This window comes from Haliotis cracherodii, unplaced genomic scaffold, assembly GCF_022045235.1.
Source record: "Haliotis cracherodii isolate W230 unplaced genomic scaffold, xgHalCrac1.p SCAF_3, whole genome shotgun sequence".
Taxonomy (NCBI): domain Eukaryota; kingdom Metazoa; phylum Mollusca; class Gastropoda; order Lepetellida; family Haliotidae; genus Haliotis; species Haliotis cracherodii.
Genome location: NW_027266286.1, coordinates 26062658 through 26087213, shown reverse-complemented (window position 1 = coordinate 26087213; position 24556 = coordinate 26062658). Strand labels below are relative to the sequence as shown.

The following is a 24556-nucleotide window of genomic DNA, read 5'->3' as shown; positions in this document are numbered from 1 at the left end:
TTTAAGAATTTTAAAAAAATGTCTTAACCGAATATAACATAATTACAATTGTGTATTTTTTTCATTGTGTCAGTGAAAACATCAAAATAATAGCAACATAAATACAACTTCATTGGCTTGTCTCTCTCATTTTGGTATCGCTATACACAGATACATGTGTTTTCTTATACTGACATTAGTTTTCTTCTCAGTCACTAAGACCGCCGGAGAGCGGAAGGTCCGGGGTTCGATCCCCGGCCGCGTCATACCAAAAGACGTTAAAAGATGGTACTTGTTGTTACCCTGTCTAGCGCTCGGCATTAAGGGGCTAAAAGAAGGAGTGGTCGGCTTGGAGTCAGTATACTGTGTCTGAGTGGGGTATTCATGTTAAACTGCGGCATGGTATCTCAGTGGGCTAGCACTATAAATCGGCATCAGTCCGGACTAGTACAAGCAGCCACACACACACAGACACGTGCATGCACGTCGCTATATAAGTACAATAATCTTGGACGCGACCTTAAACCCAATTTCACCTCACCTCACCTCACCTCAGTCGCTAAACCCAAACGCTGTCACCATCGAATCCTGTTGCATTCAGTCTTTCTATTATTTGGAATAAAGTAGGACGTTGCGGCTTGATACGCAATACATAAAATTCAGTCTAGTTTTGGGACCCATCCCCTAACAGGCCCGCTGTGAGTAATTCTACCAGTAAAGAAAGGTGTCACAATTAAAATGCAACCTTCCGTCATCAAAGGAGTGAGGACTCCTGACAACTGTAAGGGAACTCTGCCGATACTAGTTTTGAGAGCGTTTACGTCAGAGATGTTTTCTGGTTCCTGATTCATCTTCAGTGCCATAAATGGTAACGGCTTAACATGATACACATGGTACAATATAATATGACAAGTGACAACATTCGCTGAATAATCTTCCGTTGTTAATTAGGTGCAAAGTCTATCATTAATCTAGTTCTTCATAGTTGTCATATTTTTCCCCCAAAATCATAATCATAGAAATAAACCAGTACATCAAATGAATATAGTTTCAGGTTTAATATTACCCAGTTATGGACGAAAATATTGCGATGGGTTTCGTGCTATGGTGATAGCTAACAGCATTGGTGTCTATACCCCACCCAGGTGGTTCAAAGTATTCGTGAATCTCGAGGAAAAGGACGTAAAAGGGATATTCCATTTTCTGTTAAAATATGAAAAAATATGTTTATGTTTTGTACATTTTAATGTGAAATGAACACTGAGTTCACTTCTGTTAACAAAGCAAACTATGCCAAGAATAAAATTCACATTGCATATGAGGGAAACATTTTTTTCTCTCTCAGCTACAAATGTCACACGTGAAGGGAAGGTCGGCGAGTTGTTGGTGTGTTAATGTCTGGCAGCGGTAGAAACTAACATTTTTAGTTCACTAGTTCTTATAATGATAACATATAGCCAAACCATTAAAAATGGCAAATTTCTACTAGCCCTTAGGAAACCTTCAGTATTGGGCATTTTGGCAAGGACTACAGGACTAGTGCCAATTACTAACGCTGTCTGGTATCCCAAGCTATTCTTGTGGAACCATTCAGTACAATTTAGACATCCCACCCAGTCATCATCATCCGCCAAATCCTGACTCAAACAAAGGTGACAAAAATCCCGGAGGGTATTATCTTGAAAATCGGTGTCGTCGTAGTCGTCGTCATCCATGTAGGGAATCTGGAATTCAGAGAGGTCTTCGTCACTGTCTAGTGCTGCTTTTCTTTTCTTTTCAATTTGTTTGAAAAGTTTGCTCACGCTTCTCCTCCCGTTTCTTTTCTCTTAGGCCTTTCCGGGCGGCTTTCTCTTCTTCTCGTTTAAGCTTCGTTTCCTCTCTTTCTGCTTTCTTTCATCTGTTTCTCTTCCTTTGCCTTTCTCTTCTTTTCAAGGAGATGTTCCCTGATGTCTTCTCCTGAGGCAGATTTGGGCAACACTGTAGGTTTATATTTTTGGGTACGGCTACTTAAATATTTGCTCTCAGTAGATTATTTAGTTGTGGCCACCAATCGCAGGTACCGCGATCACTCGGAAATCCACGGAAATAGAATTGTGTGTAATCAGGCTAACCAGGGAATGATGACCTGGTTCCGAGCTTGGGGCGTGGCTAAAAGAGGTCACGTGGCAGTGCGCCTTCTTTGTACGTTGACGGATTGACAAAAACAAAATACTAATGTTACTATATATCTCTACTCCTCATTGCACTTTGATGCTATACCAAATGACTTGATTTGATTTCATACATTTCATACACTTTTACGGCTTTATTTATGCAATGTTATTATTGGACTGACACGAAATGAAAGGCTTCGTCACATAAGATAGTTATTTCTTCAATTTTAGCAAAAATGGCTGGTGTTTTCGGAAAGCATTTCTTGTATTTCATATTAATAGTCTTGGAAGTGGAAACCTTATATTTGCTCAAAGTTCCTTGGCTGGTATAACAGCCGGCACATTGTTTTGAATAGGCGAATAATCACATGTCAATTTACATTTTTAAAGCAACATGTATTTGTTCGTGGTTTTAGCAACACGTGATCTAAGCTGATTCCCGGCTCCCTATGCGCGTCGTCAACTTGCGATATGAGAGACGGGGCCCAGCTTACAGGTGGTCATGCTTTCTTCGGTTGACGTCATCAGTACTATGACGTCATAGCAACTGTGACGCGACGTTAAATGAGGTCATGAAACGGTAGAATATTTTGTCATCCCTGTTGAGAGTTGTTCTTACATTTTCCAAGTAAGTGAACATAATTTTTCATCTCCTATACTTGTGCATATCCTTGATAGTCATAATGACATTTGGCATTTAAAAACACCAACCCAGTCAAGTGTAGATTTGAAGTTAATATCGGCTTCACCCGTGAGGGGTATCACAACGCGATGAACGTGTTCACGCACTAAGAGATGTTTCTGTTATTTCACACAGAGTGCCAGCCTAATGTGGGAGGAAGACCCTAAAGTAATGCAGGTCTTGAGGCTTACTACTTTGTGAAACCTGTGAGCATGGGAATGGTGCTGTCAAACTAGGAAACATAATCAGGGCGAATCTTAGATTCGAACCCGCGAGCATATCGGAAGCCAGCTGCGACATCCGTGCCCCCAGACGAATAAGGCCAGCAATTGCTTTTATCATGACATATTTTCAGCTCTTGGGTCTCTTCAACCCTCAATTTGAAGTCGAATAAAATTCAACAAACATCCCGCACACACAAACACATCATAGTTATGAATTCTGTGGGAAATTCTCTGTTCTGTCGCGACAGTCGTTTTAGATAAATGACTGAAAATGACCTCTGAAAATTAGTCACATCATAAATCACGCCATTTTTAAAACAATCTAATCTGATTTTAATGAGATTGTTTTTGACCCATTACTAAATCACCATACATGGCGTTATTTAGTGTTTGTTTTGAAACTTACATATCGGATATTTACTCGGAAAATTGAATTAAAACAATAGCATATTAGTGATCACGGCAGTTTGTTTTCTTTCTTCTTTTTTTTTTATATCAAATCGCCAATGATCATTCTGAAACGTCCCCTACAAACCTTGATTAGGATGTTTTGGAAAATACCCAAACACGAACGCCGAAATGAACCTTCCGCCATAAGTTGCCAGTTATGAGTCGCCTATTACATCACGTATATTTCAAACTCAGCTGCGACACATGCATCCCTGAGTTCCTCATACATTTTAGAGTCAAATGACGAATGGTCTTTGTCACTAATACAAAGTGTCTAGATGAAATCACTAATACAAAGTGTCTAGATGAAATCAAGCGAAATAAATTAGGTGTCAAAACAAACATTGTGCTCGGAAACTCCACTTGTTTCAAATGAAAACAAAATAAAACTATATTTTTGAGAGATCCATTCGTCCGTTCGTTGCGTATACTGGCTTGGTAGTGTTAGAATAACAAAGGGAAGAGTATAGTAGTAAGAATTAGGGAATTAATAATAGATTACAATGGTTTGGTTAAAGGGCGACAAGGAGGCGACTAACGGGATCGGGTGGTCAGACACGCTGACTTGGTTGATGCATGTCACCGTATCACGATGGCGTGGATCGATGCTCATGATGCTCATGTTAATCACTGGATTGTCTGGTCCAGACTCGATTATTTACGGACCGCAGTCATATAGCTGGACTATTGCTGAGTGCGGCGTTAAACAACAAACCAAAACCAACTGAAATTGTCAAACGTTCCGTCCTGCGTATTTGGTATTTTCTTTGAGATGAAGGTCGGGTGAATGAAAGTACACACGATTATTCTATCCTGCTGCTGACATATTTACTGTACGTCTTTCACAATTAATTTTCGTTCTTTACGGAAGCTATTTCTTTTGTAATGGATGTATAACGTCTTTGAATGGCATTGAGAAGTGACACACAAGGAAGTGAATTTATGGATGTCAACTTCATTTTATGAGAACACAACATTTCGGAGCATATGCTTACTCCTTTATTAGGTGAATGGAAGCTAGGGAGCAGAGCATAACGTTACACACGAGCAGCCATTTTATATATATATATTGGTCACCGACACATAACAAGAAAATACGGGTGACGCGTCAAACCAACCAACACACAAACAAACAGAATATAAATTTGAAATAAATTACCATAACGTACGAAACATGATTGCCAACAAGTATTACCAACACCGGATATCTAGGTAAGTACAATCTAAATATATGTTACTTGATGGTGATGATATCGTAAGTTTTACCCATTATATAAATCGTTCCGATTTTAGGTTCGCTAACAGTTTCCGAAAAAAAATCGTTGGACAGTACTTTTATCGGTCTACGATAGAAGCAGGAAAATTGATGTTTTTTAACGCATGCAGAAATCTCTGATAACATTCAACAGTATCTTTTTTTCAAACCGATCCTTACATTTGCAGTTACATGTACACCATCATAAAGGAAATTTTATATTCTACATCTCTGCGTCATTCTAAAGCCGGAGATTAATATCTTATGAAAAATAACTCGGCATCAAGCGGGTTAAGCAAATGCACGCAGGGCCATTGTTTCTGCTTTATCCCCTATTCTTCAAATAGCCAAGCTGCCACATGCCGCTTTAGGTCATCAGAAGGGGCACGGGTGGCCCAGTCGTCTAAGGCGCAGCGATTCGCTGTGCAGAGTTGCGTCCCTTGGGCACGCCAGAAACCTATGATTGTGGGTTCGAATCCCGGTTCACCCCGATTATGTTTCTAGGTTTGTCAGCACCATACCCGTACTGTGGGTTTCACCGAAGTGGTAAACGTCTGAGACCAGCATCACTTCTGGCTGTCCTTCCACATTAAGCTGACACGCCGCGATATAACTGGAATACTGTTAAAAGCGGCGTTAAACGCAACTCACTCACTCACTCACTTAAGTCATCAGACATGACGGAGAAGACTCTGGTTAAAATGCATGTGTAAATCTACCCTAAGCAATTGTCTTCGGGGATTCAACTAGTAAGAAATTCCCCGTGGGGATTCTGGGTTAGAATATATCTTCAGCAACCTTTGCTTTTCCCACGAGGCGATAATTGATTGGTGCTACTCTATGTTTGCGTGTCATCGTACGCTGACGGCAAAGGACGTTGCTCATCACTGATTTGTTAGTACTTACGTGCCGCCGTCTATAGCTGGACTATTGCGGCGTTAATTTCAAGCTGATCCCAAACGTGTAAAGTGTATTCTTGTTCGACTTCAAAGTGAAGAGCAAGGACACTTGTCCCTGTAACACAGCGAGAGATTAAATAACATACAATCAATGAAATATTATTGAGGAAATTCGAGAGATACGTTGCACACGAAGCTCCCGTAGTCTTTTTCTTTACGCCTCTCTGACATTTTATCAATTACACCGAGACCAGTACGTAAGACATTCCAATACAGAGAGTCATGCTACGAATTGTAAGGTGCAATACTTTCTGCTGCATCACTCAACAAATGTTATGTAATTTAGTGTGTGAACACCGTCCTCTGTATCCCCAGGGCTCCCATTTCGGTAAACCTAACTAAGCCCTGTAGAGAGGATACCTGGAGAGCCTTATATTTATTAACAACAAAAGACAATTACTGTGTTTTCCATGTAGAGCTAGGTTACCTGTAGATTTAACCGCGCTAAATTGAATTTGGAACCGAACGCGCAGATAACCTCTGATTGACCAATCAAAATCGAGTATTTTCCAAATTCATGGTAGAATTTGTCAATAATTATACCAGGAAGTGGTGTGGTTTGTTGTTTATCTTGAAAAATAAGTATCACGTCTAAAAAGCTCAATTTTTTTCAATCATTTTGCTTTGATATTTTTCGACTCCGGTATCATGAATGGTAATTCATAATATGTTTAATATTATTAACGAACTATGGATGGTAGGAGTATCCAAACTACTAAAGTAAGGATGGTAGGTTTATAGCTGCAGAAGCAGCATATATTTCACAATTCGTGACCAACTCCTGTTAATCCGGGACAAGCCGAATAGCGACTAAGCGCATATGGGCACAGTTGAAAGAATTGTAAACTCGTTGTGTAATGATGCATGTATATTTACCCCAATTCATACATATTCCAGATGTTATTAAAACACATCTCGACTGTATTTATACAGCATGACCGAACACAATAAACTCTATCTAGGGTATTTTTTTAGATGCAAGATATTTGTAAAATGAAAAATTATTCCTGAGGGATTCTTTGATCGAAGTACCTGATGTCGTACGCGCATTCTGATTGGTCTGTCGTATTTTCGCGCATAACATTCGTCGATAGGGGACGAGTCTTCTTGCAGGTTACGGAAAGGGGCGAGTGGTGACGAATGATATTTCACGTTACTGGCACTGGAAGGTTGGCCCCGTGGAGATTCGGAGTTAACATATGTCCCCTGAAACCAATGCTTCCGAATGGATCTGATGGTGAGGCTCGGTGATATGGTTCAGTCGCTGGCTGTCTGGTCCAAACTTGACTAAATGTCGGTCGCCGTCATATAACAAGAAAATACGGGTGACGCGTCAAACAAACAAACAAACAGAATATAGGTTAGGTTAGGTTAGGCTTGTCTTTTAACGCGCACTCAGCAATATTCCAGCTATATGACGGTGGTCTGTAAATAATCGAGTCTGGACCAGACAATCCAGTGATCGATGTCATGAGCATCGATCCATGCAATTGGGATCGATGACATGCATCAACCAAGTCAGCGAGCCTGACCACCCGATCCCGTTAGTCGCCTCTTACGACAAGCATAGTCGCCTTTTAAGGCAAGCATGGGTTGCTGAAGATTTATTCTAACCCGGATCTTCACGGGTCGTAAACGGAATATAAATTTGAAATAAAGTACCATAACGTACGAAACATGATCGCCAACAAATTTTATCAACACCGGATATCTAGGTAAGTACATTTATTCAAAATGTTACTTCATAGTGATGATATCGTAAGTTTTACCCATTTATCTTTTTTCACAGTGATGTGATGTTTTTTTAAACAAACGCCACAACCTTTTCTGACGGAACACAGATGTCACGTGACAACCAGGACCATTTGCCTCAAGATGGAACCTCGCACAGTGTCGGGTCATCAGTACATAGGAGCGTGGAGGCGTTTGATGTTTCGGCGCCAGCACGCAAACTGTTCTACACGGAGAATGAGCAGGACAGAGACTACGCGTCCCTCGACTCCGAGAAGGATCAGGAATGGAAAGGGGAAAGCAGCCTACGGCTTACAGACCTCGAGGACACAGAAGGAGTGGACGAAGGAACGGTAGAGACACATGGTATAAAGACTGAATATATGTGACGGGCGAGAGAATGTGCGTGACGGGCGAGAGAATAGGTGCAGTGGGAGAAAGAATGTCTTGCGGGAGAGAAGGAATTGCTGGAGAGAATGTGTTGCAGGAGAGACAATGTGTGTGTGGCGAGAGAATGGCGAGAGACCTTTACCGATTTCATACTGCTAGCTCATTGAGACACACTTTGCCGCACTGGAGAGAGAATGAGTGTGGCAGGCGAGAGAATGTGCGACTGGAGAGAGAAAATGTAACGAGAATGTGTGTGACGGGAGAGAGAATGAGAGTGGCAGGCGAGAGAATGTGTGACTAGAGAGAGAAAATGTAACGAGATTTCATAGTGCTAGCCAAATGAGACAACCTTTGTCGATTTCATAGTGCCAGTCCATTAAACTGACTCCAAGGCGACCAGTACTTGTTTTAGCGCCAAACATGGTAATAACAAATACCATCTTTTAACGTCTTTTGGTCAGGCCCCGGACCTTCCGCTTACCGGGCGGACGCTTTACCACTCGACCACGGAAGCGGTCGTGACGGGAGAGAGAATAAATGTGTCGGATGAGAGAATGTGTGGCGGGAGAGAGAATGTGTGACAGGCGAGTGAATGTGTTGGGCGGGAGAGAGAATATGTGACGGAAGAGAGAATGTGTGACGGGAGACAGAATGTGTTGGGCGGGAGAGAGAATGTGTGACAGGCGAGTGAATGTGTTGGGCGTGAGAGAGAATGTGTGACGGGAGACAGAATGTGTTGGGCGGGAGAGAGAATGTGTGACGGGAGACAGAATGTGTTGGGCGGGAGAGAGAATGTGTGACGGGAGACAGAATGTGTTGGGCGGGAGAGAGAATGTGTGACGGGAGACAGAATGTGTTGGGCGGGAGAGAGAATGTGTGACAGGGCGAGTGAATGTGTGGCGGGAGAGAGAATGTGTGACGGGAGACAGAATGTGTTGGGCGGGAGAGAGAATGTGTGACGGGAGACAGAATGTGTTGGGCGGGAGAGAGAATGTGTGACGGGAGACAGAATGTGTTGGGCGGGAGAGAGAATGTGTGACAGGGCGAGTGAATGTGTGGCGGGAGAGAGAATGTGTGACGGGAGACAGAATGTGTGACAGGCGAGTGAATGTGTTGGGCGTGAGAGAGAATGTGTGACGGGAGACAGAATGTGTTGGGCGTGAGAGAGAATGTGTGACGGGAGACAGAATGTGTCGGGCGGGAGAGAGAATGTGTGACGGGAGACAGAATGTGTGACAGGCGAGTGAATGTGTTGGGCGGGAGAGAGAATGTGTGACGGGAGAGAGAATGGGTGACAGGCTATAGAGAATGTGTGTGACATTCGAGAGAATTCTCGTACGGGAGAGGGTGACGGGAACGAGAATGTGTGACAGGCGAGAGAATGAGTGTGAGAGGCGAGAGAATGTGTTGGGCGGGAGAGAAAATGTGTGTGATGGGAGAGAGGATCTGCGTGACAGGCAAAAGAATGAGTGTTAGAGGCGAAAGAATGTCTTGGGCGGGAGAGAGACTGTGACGAGAGAGAGGATGTGTGTGACAGGCGAGAAAATGAGTGTGAGAGGCGAGAGAATGTCTCGTACGGGAGTGAGTGAGATTGTGTGACGGGAGAGAGAATGAGTGTGACAGGCGAGAGAATGTGAGTGGCAGTCGAGAGAATGTGTGACTGGAGAGAGAAAATGCAACGAGAATGTGTGTGACGGGAGAGAGAGTATGTGTTATCGAAGCAGGATATTCAGAACCATTCTTACTATAAACAGATATTGAAAGACCCAAGTTTTCCCAGATGAAGGCTTTGAAGTCAGGAAAAAGTGATCCACATCTTGAATCCACAAGACCATCAGGGGTTGATTTAGGGGATGTAACTGCCTCCGAGCCGATGGTGTCTGTCCTGCGTCAACACGCACCAGCCAATCGAGACAGGACTGTGCACTTCTCCAGCGACGTCACACAGCGTGAAGGTAGCTACAGTAGATATATCATTGAAGAGCAGATCGGTATCCATACAACCAATGCAACTGTCAGACTGCAAGCGTAGCTGTAAGCCTTAACGCAACCAGTACACTTGACTGTAACCCTTCACACAAATATACACTTGACTGTAACCCTTCACACAACCATACACTTGACTGTAACCCTTCACACAACCAATACACTTGACTGTAACCCTTCACACAACCAATACACTTGACTGTAACCCTTCACACAACCAATACACTTGGCTGTAACCCTTCACACAACCAATACACTTGGCTGTATCCCTTCACACAACCAATACACTTGACTGTAACCCTTCACACAACCAATACACTTGGCTGTAACCCTTCACACAACCAATACACTTGGCTGTAACCCTTCACACAACCAATACACTTGGCTGTAACCCTTCACACAACCAATACACTTGGCTGTAACCCTTCACACAACCAATACACTTGGTTGTATCCCCTCACACAACCAATACACTTGACTGTAACCCTTCACACAACCAATACACTTGGCTGTAACCCTTCACACAACCAATACACTTGGTTGTATCCCCTAACACAACCAATACACTTGACTGTAACCCTTCACACAACCAATACACTTGGCTGTAACCCTTCACACAACCAATACACTTGGTTGTATCCCCTCACACAACCAATACACTTGGCTGTAACCCTTCACACAACCAATACACTTGGCTGTAAGCCTTTGCACAACAACTGCACTTAGCTGTAACCCTTCACACAACCCATATACTTGGCTGTAACCCTTCACACAACAGTATATCTTACTGTAACCATCCACACAACAATGTAGCTGACTGTTACCATCCACACAGCAGTGTTCCTGACTGTAACCATCCACACAACAGTGTACCTGACTGTAACCCTTTACACAACAGTGTTCCTGACTGTAACCCTTCACACAACAGTGTACCTGACTGTAACCCTTTACACAACAGTGTACCTGACTGTAACCCTTCACACAACAGTGTAGCTGACTGTAACCCTCCACACAACAGTGTAGCTGACTAACCATCCACACAACAGTGTAGCTGACTGTAACCCTTCACACAACAGTGTAGCTGACTGTAACCCTTCACACAACAGTGTAGCTGACTGTAACCCTTCACACAAAAGTGTAGCTGACTGTAACCATCCACACAACAGTGTAGCTGACTGTAACCATCCACACAAGTGTAGCTGACCGTAACCAACCACACAACAGTGTAGCTGACTGTAACCATCCATACATGTACAAAAGTGTAGTTGACTGTAACCCTTCACACAACAATATAGCTGACTGTAACATCCACACAACAGTGTAGCCGACTGTAACCAAACACACAAGTGTAGCTGACTGTAACCACCCATACAACAGTATAGCTGACTGTAACCATCCAAACAACAGTGTAGCTGACTGTAACCCTTCACAGGACAGTGTAGCTGACAGTAACCCTTCACACAACAGTGTAGCTGACTGTAACCATCCACACAAGTGTAGCTGACTGAAACCCTTCACATACCCAGTGTAGCTGATTGTAACCATCTACCCAACAGTGTAGCTGACTGAAACCCTTCACATACCCAGTGTAGCTGATTGTAACCCTTCACACACCCAGTGTAGCTAACTGTAACCCTTCACACACCCAGTGAAGGTGACTAATCCCCCAGACAACAGTATATAAGGGTCAAGGAGTGTGCCAGAAAACAATATACCAAGTTCTTCATTAGAGCTTTTGTTCATATATTATCAGGTAAGGTACAACGCAGAGGTTTAGAAGGTAACCATGTGATATTTCACCACGCTGTTTGTGTCACCCAGGTTACAGATCACGTGATGTCCGGGATGTGACCAATGAGAGGATAAGTCATAGCGAGGGGGCAGTAACAAGGCAGAGACCCGCGGGTCGAGGCCTCCTGCGGGAGTTCGGCAGATCGGTAATATGCTGTGTTCTCCGTTTCGCCGGGTTCGATTCCCGACATTGGTACTATGTCTGAAGCCAATTTCTGGTGTCCCCTGACGTGATTTTCCTTGAATATTGCTAAAAGCTGCGTAAAATCAAACTCTCTCACTCACTCACTCACTCACTCACTCACTCTTTATTAAGTCTTGTCCCGGGGATACGAATATAGGTCAACAGCAACCTATACTTATCGTAAGAGACGACTGTATGGATCGGGTGATGAAATGGCTCATTATATGTCATCGTAACCAAATTGCATGTATAAATACTGACGATGTCTATCACTGGTTTGTCTGGTCCAGACTTAATCATTTACAAACCGATGTCATTTAAATATTACTGAGTGCAGAGTTAAACTACTAACAATAACGGGGCGAACGGGTAGCCTAGTGGTTAAAGCGTTCGCTCGTCACGCCGAAGACCCGGTTCGATTCCCGACATGGGTACAATTTGTGAAACCCATTTCTGGTGTCCCCCGCCGTGATATTGCTGGAATATTGCTAAAGGCGGCGTTAAACTTCACTCACTCACTCACTCACTCACTCACTAACTAACAATAACATTTGTTTAATCTAATTAAATAATCACTTTTCTATGACCTGTCTAATAATTTGTCCTCAGACTTTACCACCAAAAATGACTTCTTCACTGGTCATGCAAGAGGTCGTTTAAAAAAATAAGAAACTGTCAGGATCCTTTTTTCATTGAAAAGAATTGTGTAGTGTGCAACATTGATCGAAAAATCATCTCCGATGAAATATCCACAAATAATCACCACATATAACTTTCAACTCTGTCCGGAGTTATCTCGGATGGTTCTCAGAGATTCACTAATAACAAAAAAGGCAGATAAAAGAAAATATCCAGACAAATATATGATCTACAATAACTAAAGTTGGTGTGCAACTCAGAAATAATATCAGTGCGCTGCTCAAATGTAATGGAAATGCCTTACTTGTCGTTATCGTATGTACGCTACTCAGCAAAAGACCCGTGAAGATCCGTGTAGAGAATACGTCTTCAGAAACTCATGCTTGCCGTAAAAGGCGACTATGCTTTTCGTAAGAGGGATCGGGGAGGCAGGCTCGGTGACTTGGTTGATGCATGTCAGTGTATCTAAATTGCGTACATCGATGCTCACGATGTCAATCACTGGATTGTCTGGTCCAGATTTGATTATTTACAGACCGCCGTCATATAGGTGGAACATTGCTGAGTGCGGCGTTAAACAACAAACAAACAAACTCAGCAATAATATCCGTGCGATGCTCAAATATATTGAAAACGCCCCACTTGTCTGTATGGTATATAAGCTGAACAACATGCTGTACTCCTGGGCCCACTTGCACAAAGCGCCAAGACTTTTGTAAGCCTATGTTAGAGTATGGGAGTTACGATCTTCTTAGCGCTAAGATCGCTTCGTGCAAGTGGGCCAAGTAGTGCCCTCAAGTTCCTGAACTTCAAAGGAAGAGCACTACACACAAAGTGTAAGTGCGCTACTCAACACCAACACCATCTAAGAAGCAGTACTGTGTTTCAGTTAGTCGGTCTCTCTGAGACTGACAATATTGAATATTCTTTTTCCAGATTGTCAATGTCCTCAGTAGAACGTTCCGCCGTCACCCACGCCGACGAGATACGAAACGCGGCCCTCCTTCATCCAATGACGAACGTGATTCTGAGAAAAGAGATATTCCAACTCAGGTGGAAGAACTGCAACTTCCGGCAGATCAGCTAATCCAAAAACAATGTAAGATGAAAAAGATAAGGGGATGATTGAGTTTCGTTAATGTTTAGTTCAGGGTTAACTCCGCATAGGACAATATTTCGTACGTTTGTCACTTGAAAATGTAACCAGCGAGCACAGATAGGGTGCAGAAAAAGCAAGGAAGATAATAACATTAAGAAGGTGATTTACAAATTGAAACGAACACGTTAACACAGACATCAGCTCGCACAGAATTAAAATACGAAATCTGTAAATGACCTCACACGATCAATGAATAATGATAATCAATAACATTATTCTAAAACACAATAAACCAATAAAAAGGGCAATACGACGTCTCGAATAAGCGTCTGCAGTCACAGGTAAGAGGCCCTAGAATGCATGTATTTGAGCACACCAAGGTTCAGAATAATGTTAAGTATCTTGAAAGAGGTTTGCCTTCGTTGTTGCATACAGTGTTTAAAGCTGGGAGGAGTTAGGTGTTCCAAAATAGGTATCCAATCACACTTAGAAAGTAGTTTAGAAACCAGTAAGGTCGAACAGGATTCGAATCGCCTTCAGGTCACTGTAATATATATCTAGAAACTGTCGCATACAGAAACTTCTCGAACGATCAAGCCTGCCATATTAATGTAAACAAAGTTTTCCAGGTTTCTAGTGCCAATTGTTTTCATCGGTGAGGGCTTTAACGCAACGTTCTAGATTATTGCACCAATATAGCCATGAGCATGTACGTGCGTTCGTATGTGTGCTAGTCCAGACTTATGTTAGTTTTATAGTGCTAGCCCATTGCGATATCATGCCGCAGTTTAACATGGATATCCCAATCAGACGCAGTATACTGACTTCGAGGCGACCAGTCCTTGCTTTGTCTTCCTAATGCCGACCGCCAGGCAGGGTAAACTAAAGTACAATATAGTTTAACTTCTTTTGGTATGACTCGGCCGGTATCCAGCTTCCGACCTTCTCTCTTCAGGGCAAAAGCTCTATCCACTAGACCACGGAGGCGGCTCAAAGACCTAAAAGATTTTATATTCACAATTGTTGTAAACATACATGGATAGCGGGAGATATTGATGCATTCTTGTTGGTACTGGTTTTCACCCAGTATGATATTCCATATTACTTCCAGTTCGTTCAAAGAGAGTGGCAATTATCAACGATGAGGTCCAAGTTGAAGAGATCCCCTACATCAACCTCAGCTGTATATGATCTCCTCGAGACAAAACACCCATCAGCAAGCGCAATGATCCCCTCTGTGCAGTGAAACATCATTAATCCGAAAAAATCGCTTCTCGTTTTAGTATCCCCGTAACCAAATTTCAAGATGAACTATTGTTTGTAGCAGAGAGTGTTTTTCTAGCATGCGATTTAAAAAGGATCGCCCGGTATGCGGAGATTTCCGGAATAAAGAGGCTTTACTGTTTACACCTCCGGGCGACATTGATGTACAAATATTGACTTTCATGAGAACGAAACCTGTTGTCAAGGATGTCCGTACAAGAGTTTGTAAGTGTATTGTTTACAACCAAAGACAATTTGTACAGTTCGAACCTTGTAATAAATATTCAAAAATATATGTGTCTGTGTCCTCTGGAATATCCAGGGTATTTCTGCATGAAAAGGCATTACCTGTTTGCCTTAGCCCCCCGGGTCACTTTTACGAATTTTTTAATTAGCCCCACAAGAATAAAGTCTATGTTAAAGTATTAAGATATATATAAACGACCCGGCTGCGAAACGTAACAGTTTCCCTGCTGATTGGAATTGTGAAAAAGGTATCCGTCAATACTTAAAGTGTTTGTATAGGTGTACTCGCTATTCATAACCAACGAATCAAGTAGAGGCATTGTTTCATCGACGGGGATGCAAGGGACCAATGAACCACAGAGGCCCCTGAAGTCAGTAATAACGTGCGCAGATTTTATGGTAACAGTTAAGGATTGACTGTGTATTGTTTTCGGTTCGTTGAGGTATGAATCGAAAGACCAATGTGCAAACTGTATGAATCCGCGTTACAGTTGTATATATCAAAACAGACAAAAGTGACATAGAGGATTAACCACTGTGTTCGGTTGTTACCGAAAAATCTACACACGAGTGATTAATCTGTCACGATTAGAACGAGGCTTTGCCGAGTTCTAATTGTGACAGATTAATCACGAGTGTGTAGATTTTTCGGTAACAACCGAACACAGTGGTTAATCCTTTTTCTCCCATAACAATATGCCATAAAAAGTCGAGCTCGTAGTTGAAGATTTCCCGTGTTTAGTAACCACTCGGGATTCCCCCCAGCCTCGTTTTCGAATATGCTCAGTAAGACAACTGTAACATAAACAGGTAAAAAGGTTCTAGCGAAGACAACTCACACGAAGTTTCCGTGACAGGCAAGCCACTTGTTAGCATTCGTGTTATGTTTTTTGTTAACTATTAAAAGCTGATGGGGGTAACGTTTTGAGAATAAGTAATGTGATTTGATATTTGTTAATGGTTTTGGATTTCTCGGCCCATAACTTTATTTGCATTCGTCTCGTCGTGACTATCATTGTCAATGCGCAACACTAAATAGGCCCACTTTTTAGTGTATGTAAATACGTTATTCGTTTATTTGTTCGCTAGAAACAAATGTTATAAACCCAATTAAGAGGAAATTAAATATTGTCTTATATATTGTGAACTATTGTTAACGAAAAACAAGTGCCCAAAGGAACTGTCAGCAGGATTGATCAGGCAAGATTTTATAATATTACCAACTCAGGCAACTGATCAGCTGATTACATCTTCTCAAATCCTTCAATGGATTGAAAATCTTTTGGACGAATTTACCTCTTTAAAACTAGTTTTACAGTGAATAATTTAATGTGTAAAATGATGAATATTTCATGTCATCTTTTTTACAATTTTTTTTGTTCCTGAACATTGTGAGCCCATGTGTTTTTATGATATAAAAAAACCCTTTTCAGTTGACAGTTTTTCTTTTGAACATAATATTTAACATCATGACACCAAATGTTACTAAATGAGTCATCTAATTTCCCCATATTTGTGAATGACAAGAAACAATGTGAATTTGACAAGCACAATAATTTTTTGTGTGTGAAACATAAATACATAGGATAGTATGTAAACAATAAATTATCATTTCAGTAGTTCTACAAATATTTGCATTTTAATACCCTTGTAATTTTACATTGTAATTTTACTGCAACAGTTACCTCCAAACTTTATTCTTTTGTTATTTTATCAGATTAGAATTAAGACTTACTGATAAGGTAGTTTAAAATTTACATGTTCTTAAACATTCATTTTATCTTCATGAAAACAAGACATAATAATAAATATGTATTTGAGTGACCTGTTCATATGTGATTTATTTTTGGCAAAAAGTATTTAAATTAAAATTAGACATTCCTAATGCATTTCTAAAGAAGTGGGTTTTTTCAGTAATCATGGTAAATAATAAATCTTTGGTTTAAAGAATATACTTGAGACAAACCTAATTCTACATGTCTTAATACTCTGTATTGTCTGTAAATTCTGAAAATAATTGACTGTGATATTGAGTTTCTACCTAAAACTTATAATAAGAAATTAATTTTGAGATTATTTCATCCTATCTAAAATACACAATATATTTTAAGATGCATAAATGTACATCATTGTTGAAAAAAAAGAATATTGCTTTTGAAAAAAATACCTAAAAAAGGTTGATTGGTGCCCACTATCTTTATCTTCATCATTTTGTCTGCTCCCTATAATAAATCAAAATAGTTAAGAAAAATATAAATACATATATTACTTTCTGGAGTTTATTTAGATTTAGGTATGACTTAATATATTCAAGTTTTAACGGGGTAATGTTTTTTTCATAATGAGTTTCTTAATTGTCCTGAGATAGTAAGTTTAAATAATTGAAGTCTTAATGTTTAAAAAATACCAAATAATTATAGGCCAAAATACATTAATTATATTGATCTTGGTAAACTCCACCTGTTGAAAGGGGAAACAACTGCTGTGGCTGCAAAACATCTTGGTCGTGAGATGTACGGTCCGTCCAACAAAGATTGATCGTTTCCTGCATTAAAATTGAGTATTGCTCTAGATCCAAATTATCTGAGTGTTTATTTTCTTAAAATATGAAATTTAAGTCTCGATTAATTTAATAGATCTATGAAATATGTTTTTGATCGATCGGCTCTAGATCAAAACTTTGTTGGAAGGTGACATTTCTTATGTGGTTGACAGTTGTTGTTTTTTATAAATACCAAACAATATGGTTTGTTTCACTATTTCATCGGTATTTTTACATGAATTAATTAACTGTTTCATGAGCTTTGTTATTAGCCTTGAAAACGCCCAGTAAAGAATGTACCGGAGTTGCTCCCCTGGTCCCGTGATATCGATGCGGTATCTCGCTTCGGTTACCGTCTTCTCATTCTGTAACTGAATCTGGTACATTGGGAAGCCAAAATTCTGTGATATATCTCCATATATCATACCCCTTCTTCCCCCACAAACTTTCCTTCGGTCATCAACTTTCGGCAATGGAAACATTGTCACTACGGTAATGTTTTGCCTGCTGGGGATTTCCTGTACTAGACGACCTCGGGTATCCCCGATCCGAAAATAGTGCCGTCAATTATTTTTAGCCAGCCAATCATAACACGATGACACAACTCTCCACTCTCAGGCAGCCAATCAGATTAGGTGAAAAAAAATAAACCACTGCGAATAAACCACTGCTGGCGATTGAAGATCAAGGCCTGTTATGGGAGAAGAGATTGATAAACATTCCAGGTGTAGGAATACATACTGTGGCGTGACATGACTCAGGTGATTGTTTAATTTATGCACATAAATTGACACGCCTACACTGGCAGTAGCCAATCAACGGAGAGCAGGATCAAAACAATGTTCATTGGACCTGTCAGTTAAGACAAGTGGCGAAAAGAACTGCAACAGTCAGACTGTAAGGAACTGGAAGAAATATGTCCGTGATAAGGCGGCTGTTTCAAATTACATGGTCAGTTACTGCCAGATTCAAACATTACTTCCCTGATTACGGTAAAACACAGTTGGAAAAATGCTAGTTAGAAAGGAAACCCGAAGACATGAAAGTTGAACCGAGGCGAGCAGAAACAAAACAGGCGAGCGAGCCTGCACTTTTGCTGTTTCATTCATTCTCGGCCTTCGGTTTCAAAGGTTTGTTTGGACAATGAATATGCATGAAAGTCGCTAAATGTCCTGTGCATCACGATACACGTGAGCAGAAAGGGAATTCCCTCGGCTGTAATATTGGGATTCCCCGACATTCCGAAGTAATAAAAATAGTGCGCCTCGGTGGGCGTGGCTTAATTTTTTACATTCATCATTTTTACATGTCGCAGGGATTTTATCCAAGTGTAATGGAAGTCACACACACACACACACACACACACACACACACACACACACACACACACACACAGCTAGCACTATTAATCGGCGCCAGTCCGGACTAGCACACACACACACACACACACACACGTCACGTTAAACCCAGTTTCACCTCACCTCCCCTTCTCTTGAAAGTCCCAAAAGTTATCCACGACTGCTATGACGTTATCGCTCAAGTCGAAATGGGTGCGGTTAGAGCTTTCTTCATGTTTGGGAGCAGATGTAAGTCAGATTGGGAAAAAAAAGGTGGTAGCTGAAGGTGTTCAAGCCACACTCGTGGATGGATTGTAGCCATGGCAATGATTTGTGCACTCGCGCATTGTCATCATGGAAGAGCACACATTTTCTAAGGAATCAAGTATCCTAGTCTTTGTTTCACTTTTGACATCCATGCCAACATGGCGACCATAACCTTCCCAGCTGATGAGACATCGTTTGCCATCTTTGGTGGTGTTGATTCAAATGGTTCCACTGTTTGTATTGTAATTGGAAATAGTGAACTCAGATTTCTTCCACAGTCACAAACAGTTGCAAGAACCTTTCTGGATTAGCTTCCAACTGCTAGATTATCACGAGACATGTTGCGCCTGATTAGATGTGAGAAGATTTGGAACCCAACGAGCTCAATGCTTAAAGCCTATAATTCGCTGTTATGTCATCACCCTATCGTGGATCATTTCCGATGTTGCTGATGTGACAGGGGTCGTCTTAAAGGCTCTCCCTGCTACGCTTCAACTCTACTGCGCACCTCATTATGGTGGCATAGGAGTGAGTGAGTGAGTTGGGTTTAACGCCACTTTTAACAGTATTCCAGTTATATCACGGCGTGTCAGCTTACTGTGGGAGGAAATCCCGAAGTGATGCAGGTCTCAGACGTTTACCACTTCGGCGAAACCCACGAGCACGGGTATGGTGCTGACAAACCTAGAAACATAATTGGGGCGAACCGGGATTCGAAGCCACAATCATAGGTTTCTGGCGTGCCCAAGGGACGCAACTCTGCCCAGCGAATCGCGGCGCCTTAGACGACCGGGTCACCCGTGCCCCCATGACATGCAGCAACCAAGTCAGCAAGGCTGACCACCCGATCCGTTTGTCGCCTCTCACGACAAGCATAGTCGCCATTTACGGAAGGCATGGGTTGCCGAAGACCTATTTCACGTCAGAACGACCTCTCATCCGGTCACTTACAAGCTCGGGAAACCTCGAAAAGGTTAACACAGGGTATTCCGACTAATTTCGTCAAAGTCATCGTCAATCTCTCGCTTCAATATAAACTCTTCAAAAAAAAGAAAAGCATAGGTGTTTTGAGAATCGAATCTCGGTTGGCCCCAATTATGTTTCTAGGTTTGTCAGCACCATACCCGTGCTCGTGGGTTTCACCGAAGTGGTAAACGTCTGAGACCTGCATCACTTCGGGATTTCCTCCCACAGTAAGCTGACACGCCGTGATATAACTGGAATACTGTTAAAAGGGGCGTTAAACCTAACTCACTCACTCACTGATGCATGTCATCGTATCCTAATTGCTCATGAAGTCAATCGCTGGATTGTCTGGTCCAGACTTGATTATTTACAGACCGCCGTCATAAAGCTGGAAAAGTGCTGAGTGCGGCATAAACAACAAACGTACGAACGTACTGAAGGGTCATGTGATATTTTAAAGAAAAAAACATTAATGAAGTACTGCTTTGTAATACTGTGTCTTGCATCATTGGAAAGACCGCGGACTCCTGGACTTTAAGAACTCCTGCTGGTACACAAAGGCGGACAGAATGTTACGTTTGAAGTGTTTTAAGTTACGCACAAGTGTATACCTTACTATCACCTTCTGTGTGTGCCAATCGGGGACCACCGACCTCGCCTACCGCATAAGGGCCCATGACAACGTCCTCGGATTGTAGCGGGCGAAAGGATAGTTTACTGGTACCGTAGAATAATGCTCGCATTTTTTAAGAATTGACTTTCACTTTGTGTGAGTTCATTAGAGTATGAACCTTATTAGAGTGAGGGCCAAACTGTATGAACGTAGGAGCTTGCGATGTAGTAGTGCAAGCAACGTGGCATAATAAATGTTCAGAGCATGACTTGTATTCAAAACATTATGCCGAAACATGCTCAAAACTGGACAGTCGTTAGACGTCATCCTTATGTCAAACGATTCAATCTTTCGTTTACCATTTGAACTCCGTAATGGGCTATGCAGCTAAAGGGTATTTACAACCAATTCTATAAGAGATAAAGCATCTGTCAACTCCCATGACATGACTCGATGAATCATCATCTCGCAGGCTCCCTTATTTTTACACTGGACCCATTCGTCACCACTCGCCCTTTTCCGTAACCTGCAAGAAGACTCGTCCCCCTATCGATGAGTGTTATGTGCGAAAATACGACAGACCAATCAGAATGCGCATATGATTTCAAGTTCTTCGCTAAAGAATCCCTCAGAAATATTTTTTGGATTTACATATGTCTTGCACCTAAAAATATACCCAAGACACAATTAAATGTGTTCAATCATTCTGTATAATTCCGCATATCCCGATGTGCTTTATATTGCATCTGAAATATATATAATACATGTGAAATATATGTGAACCATTACGCAACGAATTGACAATTATTTTAGGTATGCCCGTTTGCGCTAAGACGGACCCCGGTCGCAAAAATTGCCTCGAGAGGGGCACGAGTCGCTATTCGGCTTGTCCCGGAATAACACGAGTTGGTCACGAATGCACTGAACCGAGTTGTGAAGCTAGATTTTCCTTTGAGTGCAGATGTCTCTGACGTGATAATGTTTGTTGACATGAAAGCTGTTGTGGACATGAATTTAGAATCCAGATCTTATCGTATCTTATAATCAATCTCGAAAGCTGCGGACTTGACTGCCAGGTTTCATCTTGAAAGAAAAGTCTGTGGTCATCAGATTGTATTCATACGCCACCCATATACAAGAAACGCCTTCTTTTAAATATTTTAATTTTGATAATGCTAGTTTAAGTTTAAGTGAATAATAAATTACAACACTTGTACTCGTCCAAGTTAGATACCGCTTTTTTAACAACTCGAGTACATATCACAACGTATCTAACCTGCATGGTGAAGCACTGGTGGCGTAGTGTCTGTACAGCCTGATGCAAAATCGGGTAGAGATGTCTGATAATGTTACTTGGGGTGACGTTTCTTTTGCGGTTTTTCGAGTCCTTGTGTACCACCAACCGCGATAAGGGTGTGTCTGCTATGTTTCTCTGAGATGGATCTGAGATGTTCAGCTATGTTTCACTGAGATGGAACTCTGTTCAGCTATGTTTCTCTGAGATGGGACTCTGTTCAGCTATGTTTCTCTGAGATGGAACTGAGATGTTCAGCTATGTTTCACTGAGATGGAACTCTGTTCAGCTATGTTTCTCTGAGATGGAACTCTGTTCAGCTATGTTTCACTGAGATGGAACTCTGTTCAGCTATGTATGGACCTTCGCTCGGCTCATATATACTGAACCACAAAAAAAAAACGTCACCCCAAGTAACATTTCATGTAAAGTTGTCATTTAAATATATTGGTAATTTTTGTCAAAGTTTCTAAAATTTAACATTACCTTTTCCCGAAAAATGAAATTTGATGATGAAAAAAAAAGCAGATGACAATAAAACCAAAACCAAATCCAAACGCATCACGGCAACGGCCATGGTACCCCGATGCACGTGAGTTCCGTGCAAATTGAAATGCACATTCGTTCCCCTATTTCTTGCCCAAAATATCCACCCAGATCGGATAACATTAATTCATTATTGAATTGCTACTACATGCCAAGATTGACAAGAAATCAGCGACACCAAGCCATTGGACGATTGCAAGCTGGACAAACCGTCCGGCAGAAACCAATGCATTTCAAGTCCACGTAAGGACCATATACAGGCTCCAGCAACGGTACCAGACCACCAACACTACAGATGACCTACCACGTAGTGTAGGACCAAGGGCCACCACTCGACGTCAGGATCGTCAGAGTGTATGACAGCATCTTCAATATCGCTTTGTTACTGCTGCAGAAACTGCTCGACAGACCATGATGACACACCAGCGATACATTAGTGCGGACACCGTACGTCGACGATTAACGAGCAAACACCTCCACTGTCACAGGCCACATCGAGGACCCATTCTGACACCACATCATTGCCGGGATCGTCTTTAGTGGGCAACACAACACAAGCATTGGCGCCACCAGCAGTGGAGAGTCCTCTTCTCAGACGAGAGCCGTTACTGTATCTCAGCAGCAGATGGCAGAGAGGGAGTCTGGCCACGCCGTGGAGTAGCTTATTCGGATGCCTGTGTTGTTGAGAGAGACTCGTGGGGTGGTTCGATAATCATGGTGTGGGGTGGAATTGGTCTTGCACAGGGAATCGGCCCTGTGGTCTTCGAGAACATCGGTCCACGGAGAGGCAATGGTGTCACAGCAGCTCGGGACATTGACCAAGTCTTGAGACCACACGTCATACCTCATTTGGCACGTCGCCGCAAAGACGAGTTTCAGCATGATAACGCCCGTGCCCACAATGCGAGAGTAACAAGAGACTTCCTCCAGCAGAATGGCATCAGAACCATGCAGTGGCCTGCCCTCAGTCCCGCCCTCAGTTCCGATTTAAATCCCATTGAGCACCTGTGGGACGAGATTCAAAGACGGATGAATGACGTCCGGCTCATGTATCTGAGATGACTCCGCTCAGCTATGTATCCCTGAGATGGACCTCCGCTCGGTTCATGTTTCTCTGAGATGGACTCCGTTCAGCTCATGTTTCTCTGAGGTGACTCCTTTCAGCTATGTATCCCCGAGATGGACCTCCGTTCGGCTCATGTTTCTCTGAGCTGGACCTTCGCTCGGCTCATGTATCTATGAGCTGGACCTCCGCTAGGGTTGCGACCGGGTACGAAAACTGAACTCGAGTACCCGGCAGAAAATACCCGAACCGGACTCGAGTCCCCTTAGTTCAATGTTGTCGCACTTGTTTGTAATGCTTTTGCGAATAAAGGGTCATCAAACATCTATTGATCTATTCTAAGGTATTATGGTTTTTTTTATTAAATGCCTGCATGGCTTACCTAAAACCACAAGTGACGCAGAATATCAAAGTAATCTGGCGCCAGTCATTGAGCACTGTCACCAAAACAGGCGAGAGCGGGAAACGGCAAGATCACATGACTGCTTGACACGTGAGTCGGACATGGGTAATAAATCGATATGTGTCTGAGTGATCTAGGCTTGTATTGTAATTTGTAACATTGCACTATTTCAGTATTTCGTAAAATAATTTTGACAATAACAGCAAAACAGATCAGCAAATTATTGAAAACTGTTTTGTTTTATGTTAAAATAGTCCAACAGAACAACTTTTCTGTTTTTATTGTGCTGAAGCATAAAGACAAACTTTTAACTTTGAAAAACCTAATTTGTTTTTTAACCGAACAAAAATTTAAAAAATCAGTGATCAAGAAAAGTTATCAAACGAATTTTAACTAACACTTGTGGAATGTCATTTGTGATTTCTTATCACCACAACATGGACTTTCTCATTGTACGCCTGTCTCATGGAAAGTACTAAATCAGATCTGGTAAG

The 24556-nt window shown here is 41.9% G+C and overlaps 1 protein-coding gene across 1 annotated transcript; it reads left to right on the top strand.

The window, feature by feature from the left end:
• Positions 1-7543: 7543 nt before the first annotated feature.
• Positions 7544-14776, top strand: LOC139473722 (uncharacterized). The gene is made up of 5 exons (XM_071256441.1): positions 7544-7799; positions 9578-9778; positions 11631-11746; positions 13360-13522; positions 14634-14776. The coding sequence occupies exons 1-5, from the start codon at positions 7544-7546 to the stop codon at positions 14711-14713; spliced, it is 816 nt and encodes a 271-aa protein (XP_071112542.1). The 3' UTR covers positions 14714-14776.
• The last annotated feature ends 9780 nt before the right edge of the window (positions 14777-24556 follow it).